The 7,626-nt window shown below is 42.1% G+C and overlaps 1 protein-coding gene across 2 annotated transcripts in view; it reads left to right on the forward strand.

Moving 5' to 3' along the window:
- Positions 1-6,415, forward strand: part of TMEM63A (transmembrane protein 63A) — a 32,144-nt gene extending 25,729 nt beyond the window's left edge. The window contains exons 20-23 of one of the 2 annotated variants that reach the window (XM_018085297.2): positions 21-188; positions 3,592-3,707; positions 4,658-4,727; positions 5,311-6,415. In XM_018085297.2, the coding sequence (XP_017940786.1) occupies positions 21-188; positions 3,592-3,707; positions 4,658-4,727; positions 5,311-5,441 (485 nt within the window). In that variant the 3' untranslated portion in view covers positions 5,442-6,415. The remainder of the gene's footprint in view (positions 1-20; positions 189-3,591; positions 3,708-4,657; positions 4,728-5,310) is intronic. The other variant, XM_018085296.2, reaches the window with a different exon arrangement.
- The last annotated feature ends 1,211 nt before the right edge of the window (positions 6,416-7,626 follow it).

Here is a 7,626-nt window from a genome sequence, read left to right on the forward strand (position 1 = left end):
TCTCCCATTTTCCCTTCCAGGTTTAATATACATACTCCTGAAGCACATGGTTGACCGCCATAACCTTTACTACGCATATCTCCCTGCCAAGCTGGAGAAGAAGATGCACTTTGCAGCTGTGAATCAGGCCCTTGCAGCTCCAATTCTCTGCCTTTTCTGGCTCTATTTTTATTCATTTTTGAGGCTAGGTAAGTATTACCTTTTTCCACCTAGAAACTGCTCCCAGCTCACTTGCCAGCCTCCCTAAATTAGATGTGCAGTTTCAGAAGCTTTCTGGGCTTTCCTTTTTGCTTCCATAAAGGGGAATTCATGGTGTTACCTGGGGCACTGAACTATACAAGGTTTGCAGCTTACACAAGTATACATAAGATCATCCTTTGGTGGAGATGGCTGATATGTTAACTTAAACTGTTAGCATGGAGCTCCATTGTTTCTTCAGTTTGCAGGAGATTCCTTAAATCTGTAGAGTTTGAATTGGCCAATTGGGCTTCGGAGTGACAGACAGTAAAAATCATTACATAAACCAAAAAATCTGTTCAGAATTAGCTCTTTGTAGTAGGATGGCCTCTGGCTTCACTACCTGCATTTGTACTACTTATGCCTGTGCATAAGTTTGATTTGCCCTGTGCAAATTGGCTACTGCCTCGGTTGTACAGCTGTGTCACTCAGCCAACATTTTAACATTTTTTTTCTTCCTATTGCTAGTCATACAGTGTTCTACATCATCCATCAAACTTTACATGGAAGACTGCAGTGAGATGGTGACTCTTTTGCCCATATTGTAGTTTAAACTTTGTGGTTTTTGTCAAGTTTATTTTAAAAATAGGGAGGGACGTTCTGTATTTTGCAAATACTTGGCATTGATTTTATTGGCTGTGGTGTATTAACAGCTTTAATGTCAGAGAAGGTAGGAGACAGCTTATGGCTTTTTATCCATGATACAGGAGGAAGCATTTGGCATGGAATGGGGATGTCAATGGTGCTGGAAGGAATTGAGTTTCCCTTCTTGGGAAGGAAGCTCCTGATTTCTAATCATATTGTGCCCTGATGACAAATGACCATGCTTTGTGTTTTTCTAGCATGCCAGTAGTCAGAAAGGTATTGTTGGCAGCCTGTCATCTAACTTTAGGGATAGCTAAAGCTATAGGGAAAGCTCCCTGTGGATGTGAAAGTCATTCAGAACTATTGCTTTGGGCTGTCCTTGGGTTTGAGCAGATGTTCCTGCATTACTGGTATGTTTGAGAGCTTGTTTTTTCCCTTGTTTTGAAAGCTGCCTTTGAAACCAGGAAGACCAACAAATCTGTGTCCTCTGACAGGAGAATTTCTAGAGCATGCTTTAGAAAAATCAACTCCAAACACACAGCAACTGATGCACCTCTAATTATAATGAAGGAAATCCTGGTGTGGTAAATCTTTATAATAATGTTTTCTAGTTCTGCATCTGTGGTAAAACCATCGTTTGTCACACACCTTAATAATGGAAAATACAGTCTGGATTATCACTTTTGGCTTGGGCAGTGTAGAAGATCCTGTTTACAGGATGTTGTTCGGTGGTTTGTCAGTGTACAGGGCAGTCCGAGAGGTAGGAACTTGATATTTTTATTTCATTGCCATTGATTTCATTGCTGCTTCTTGTGCCAAAGAGAAGGAAGGAAGGGTAAGAGTGCTCTGCTTCCTTATCTGCAAAATAGATCAGTTTATGGTGTAAAGCTTGATTGCTTAGTCATTGACTTTTATAGTTCGCCTGATATGGGTGTTTCAGTCTGGCTGCAGAGTCCAGTGATAATACTCTGTTTTCTCACTCCTGATATCAACATAAAGCTGGAAAGACCCTTCTCCCAGTTCTCAGTCAGGATCAAATACCACTTGACTGCATGCAGAAGGCTCTACTGGTGTCATTTATTTCCTTCTCAGTTACTGTTTTCTTCCTTGGCTCTCATTTCATCCATCCATCCATCCCTCCATCCATCCAACACCTGCAGCACCACTGGGCCTCTCCCAACAGAAGAGGCAACAGTACTATCTGCAGTTCAACCCCCATCTCCTGGGATAGTCACTTGAGTCCCATGTTCTCTAGAGCTGTTGGCAGGGAAGAGCCCTGAGGACCCAGGGCAGGAAAAACTGGTCTTGGAGACTTTTTCCTCCCTGATCTCTGCTATTTGCCTTGTGGCTCACACCGTACTTTGGCTTGGATGTAGACACACCTCACCAGCTGGTAAATACTGGTGTTACCTATGCTTATAAAAACAACCTCCTCTGAAGGACATTCCAGAATACTTGTAGGGAGGTTTTTTCACTTCTGTTTTTGACTTGAAGAGTGACATGTTTGTAGGGGGTTTTTTTGTTATGTTTTTCACATGTGCACAGTGTTTTTCCCCTCGTGAACAGACCTGTGCAGAGCTTAAATAATCTGCTGAAATATAAAACTTGTCTGTTCTGTGTCACTGCATATGCTGGGATTACCACAAAAATGTTTGGGGCTTGGTGTTGCGTCTTTTGACGGAAGAAGCTTGGAAAAAGCTAGGTTTTGTGGTGGTGTTTATTTTACCCTAATATCTTATTCAAGTAATCTTTGCTGCAAAATGAGATTAATTTTTTCAGAATATTTCCACGGTGAATCTGGAGAATAAGAAGTCACTGTAATCATTGTAGCTTTTTCCATACTAGAGGCTGCAACCATGCCCTTTCCTACAGTTTTACTGCAGTCTCTCTGAACTGAAACTTACCTTTCAATTTAGTTGGTATTTACTTAGTTTCTTCTCTTGTTCATTTTCCTTGGATTCTTCCTAGTTCTGTTCATATTTTATTGTAGACAAGGCTGCTCAAGTTGAAGGCTCAGTGGCATCAAATTATTTTTTATAGGTACCAGAGACTTGTGGGGGGGAGGTTGTTTTTTTTTGTTGTTGTTGTTGTTGTTTTCATTTTCTTCTCTTCCCATGTTCTGTAATAACATCACACTGTTGACTGCTTTCCAGCTTGTAACCATTAGTTGTATTCTGCAGCACTACAGGATTGTTATCCCTCATACCTACATTTCATTTTTCCTTCCAAATTGTAGTTATTTGCAGTTTTCTACATATAGTTTTATGTTGCTGTTTGTTATTTGTTTTGATCCTTGAAAGCAGGTGGGGTGGTCTAATCTACCAGGATCATTTTGATTCTTTCCCCCTGCCCTTTGAGCTATTTGCAAACCATCCAGTTTGGTGCTGTCATCATTATTAATAAATATAATTAATATTACATTTCACGGATCATTTATGAAAGTATTTTAGAAGTGGGTCCAGAATGGATCACTGAGAGGAGAAAAATCGCTCTGTGTCTTGTTTATCATTCAGGTATTGCAGCAGCCTTTCTTGGTCTCTAAGAAAGCTGGGAGAACATCTTGCTTGGCAGTTTTACCAGTCAAGGAGCTTCATGCCTAGTGAGGTTCTCCTGTTTGTGGCTGGAAGTGGGCTGCCCAGTCCTATAAGGACAAAAAAAAAATCCACGAGTCTTCTGAAAATGGGGAGGATAAATACAGGTTTGTTTTGGTTTCGTTGGTTTTTTTCTGCTATATATTTTTATATTGTATTCTTTGGATATTTTTTCTAGGCTTTAAAGCACCTACGACCATGTTTACCTTCCTCGTTGTCAACATCACAATTGTTATTTGCTTGGCTTACACTTGTTTTGGCTGTTTCAAGTACCTGAGTCCACTGAATTATAAGGTAAGTGATGGATACCTGATGCCTTTCAGCACCTACCTCTGTGCTTGATGTAGCACCAGCTGTTCCTGCTGGGTTGTCCATGCCTTCTCTCTGGCAATGTCTGTGTTCACAAAGGTCCATCTGGTAAGATGGCTAAAGAGGGCTTGTAGTAGGGGTGGGCTTCTTAGCACAGTGGAAAGTCTGTCAGTGTCTGCAGGAACTGAATTTGAGAGCAAAGAGAAGCATGGAAGTATCTTGGGCTGCATCCAAAGAAGTGTGGTGTGACGAGCAGGTCAAGGGAGGTGATTCTGCCCCTCTATTCCAGTCTGGTGAGACCTCACCTCCAGCTCTGGGGTCCCCAGCACAGAAAGGACATGGACCTGTCAGAGGGAGTCCAGAGGAGGCCACCAAGCTGATTAGAGCGATGGAGCACCTCTCCTATGAGGAAAGGCTGAGAGAATTGGGTTTGTTCAACCTGGAAAAAAAGAAGGCTTAGGGGTGACTTAATTGTAGCCTTCCAGTACCTGAAGGGAGGCTACAAGAAAGATGGAGAGAGACTGTTCACAAGAGCATGTAATGACAGGACAAGGGGGATTGGGTTCAAACTGAAAGAGAGTAGGTTTAGATTAGATATTAGGAAGAAATCCTCTTCTTGTGAGGGTGTTGAGACACTGGAACAGGTTGCCCAGAGAAGCTGTGGATGCCCTATCCCTGGAATTGTTCCCACTCAGGTTGGACTGCGCTTTGAGCAACCTGGTCTAGTGGAAGGTGTCCCTGCCCATGGTTGAGAGGTTGGAAATAGATAGTCTTTAGGGTCCCTTCCAACTCAAACCATTCTATGATTCTCAGTTAAGAGGATTGGAGGAGAGAGTACCAGCACTGGTCTGTCTGTGCAGGTTGTTAGGTACTTATAATCCTTTGTATTGCTTTCTCTCACCTCTCTTCCTTTCTCCACCTGTTTCTGGTTACAGATAGAAGACACACAAAGTGATAAAGGAAGTGACCCAGATGTACCAACTGTCCCAACATCTTCTGTAAGAAGTTAAGAGTTACTAATATTCTCTTATATTTCTTAATTGCTCACCCTGCTTACCAAAGAGCTTGTGTAGGACATATAAGGCTGAATGGACTGTGTATTTTCCCATATGCATGTGGGACCTGAGAGTTCTGCAGCTGGGCTCCTTGACTGTTCCCAGGTGGTGTTCCAGAAGTACCTTCAGCTGACTTTTTAGGAGTAGTTGAGACACGCTCCTTCCAGCAGCTCTGTATGCTATGTTCTGTGCCTTGCACCAGACAGAGCCTCACATCTGGACAGCTGCCAAATGCAGTCAGGTGCCGCTGCTTTGATTTTGAAAGTTGTGACATGAAACAGGTCTTACTTGCCATGTCACTGAAAAGGATGTAGGACTCAAGTAGAAGGAAAGGCCTTAGTGCCGCAGTTGTCAAATGCAGGTGAGTGTTGCACCAGGAAGCCTCCATCAGGGTGCAAAAGGCCTCAGGTGATAAAGTGAAGAATGGGAAAAGGATGAAAAGAAGAGTGTCAAGGGGAAAAATAACCCTGGGTGAATTATCCCAGCATTATACTTTGAGAGACGACTAAAATCCCTAACGCTTGTGATTTCAGATGTACGTCCCCCAAGTTTTGCGTCCTCACCCTACAGAAAGGACGGTGCTTGCCCACAAGGAGCAGCAGTCATATGGCACCATGGACAACACTTGTTCCCAGGCAGAAGGAGACATAAACTCTTCCGCTGAACCTTCAGTTATCGAGCAGGCGTCGAGAGGTTCGCTTTGAGTGCCGAGGACTAACACAAGGTGGAGCACTTGGTCCAGCTTTAGGAGAACTGATTCCCTGCCACCACCTACTAAGTATTCTGTTTTATTTACGTATTCCTGCCTGCAGAAGAGGTACAGAAATAATTCATTGTGTGGTCTGCAGCTGTGCTCAGAGATTAAAAAGCAGATGCCTTGGGACTGATTGTTTTCCAGACTGTCTACACGTGTTGTGAAACAAATGTGTTGAACAGGGAGATGCCAATCCTCAGGGACTTCACTTATGCTATCTCATCACTTGCCTTATGAAAATAACTTATGCTGCATAAAGATAAGTGGTCACCAAAGCAAATGCAGCTATTACGGCTGTCATTTATTTATTCAAAGTAATTCTTCCTTTTTTAAAAAAAAAAACACCAACATTTATTATTTATAAACCTCTTGGGATGTGTTAAATCCTAAGACAATGTCACTTTTGATGAAAATGCTGTTTGCATGGGCTCTGAGAATGGTGTGTGGGAGTCTCTCGTCACCCAAAGTAGTCAGCATAGACTTGGGCATGTTACTTTTTTCCTTGAAAGAGATGAGGGAATTACTGTGCACTTGGGTACTAAAAGTACTAAAGCAAAAAGACTGGTGTAAAGAAGGGAGTGATTTATCTGATACTGTTTTTATATATTTTTTTTGGAGGGCATTTAGGTTGTTAGTTTCTCTTCACTATTTTTAAGGGCCTTCCACAATGCAAGTTCACCTGCCAACAGCAAAGGATGTAAACATTTTATCTTTCTTTTAATCTTGGGTCAAAATGACAGATCTCTGGGTTTTCTCTATAGTGGCAATTATATGAGTTGTAAGATACTAGGTTTTTAAATTATGTCATAGGTGCCAATTTATTCTAAAGTGCAATGTGTCAAAGTGTAACTAATACTCACTGAGCAATAAAACACTGAGTTCAGAAAAAATTCAGGCTGTCTTGATTTATTTATTCTTTTCTCTGTGTGTTGAAGCCTCACAGCATGGTCATGAACTGTTCATAAAAGCTCTGCCATGAGCCTTAGAATGACAGTTCATCCCATGAGAAATATGAATGGTTTGAAATTTCTCTAGGGGATGAATCTTGGTGACCTTTCTGTAAGAGAAGGTTTTGACCCTGCCAAGCCCTCTGTTTGCCTGCTCGTCGTTAAACTGTTAGTTCCTGAACCTGACCTTTTCTAGCATGTTTGTGAAGCAGCAACATCTTTCCTTCATGAGACTGAAGGAGACTTTGTGCCATAAATAAGAGCGTGCAGATGTTCAGTGTCTTGCAGAACTGGCTCCAGCTTCCTGAGACCAGCATTCTGGACAAATGCTGAGCATGAGATCTGCCCCACTGGAAGAAGGACCCTGCAGAGCTCCAGTCCCCCTGATGACAAGCCCATCTTTTGCTTGAAGGTACACATAATTCCTGGTTATTAAAAGACAAGTGAGGAGCCTTGTTTAGTGGGGGTCATGGATTTGTGACAGTCTACTTTATACTCTCACTTCAGTGATGCATTTTAGTTGGGGGATTGGGCATATGAGTGTGCCTTTTGATTTTTAGCAATCATGATGCTAATAGAGATGGTGTGTACCTTGGGTACACATTGCAATTCAAGGTTGATATTCAAACCAAGAAAAAAGAAAACCAACAGACTCCACATTCTTTACTCGGCTCAGACTTTCTCATACAGATGTGAAGTCAGAAGGAAGAGGCAGCGCATTGTGTTAATTAGATCAGAAGTCTGTGATTGTTCCATCTCACTTCTAGCTGCAGTACCCCATCTCATACAGCTGTCTGCAGCAGCAGTGGATGCTTGTGTGTGTACTAATTGAGGAAACAAATAAATGATTCAGCTACCACACTTGACCTGTTTACTTTGCTGACGCTGTGAGATTTTTATGCCCTGTGATATAACTTACTTTTTGGAACAAATGACTTTTGATATTCTCTGTGAGGTTCTATGTGTCATATTGAGGACAGAAGCTCCTTGAATGATTCGATTTCCTTTTTGTGATAATGAAGCTCCTTGTGGCTGGCATGAGTTCAGTACAGGCAGGGCCATCTCTCCTGTGAACTTGAATAAACCCCACCTCCAGTCATGCTAAGGCACTTCAGATATAGAATACGGAAAACCTACTAGGTAATGGA

The sequence above is a fragment of the Manacus vitellinus genome, unplaced genomic scaffold (genome assembly GCF_001715985.3).
Source record: "Manacus vitellinus isolate BGI_N305 unplaced genomic scaffold, ASM171598v3 scaffold_8_pilon, whole genome shotgun sequence".
Classification (NCBI taxonomy): domain Eukaryota; kingdom Metazoa; phylum Chordata; class Aves; order Passeriformes; family Pipridae; genus Manacus; species Manacus vitellinus.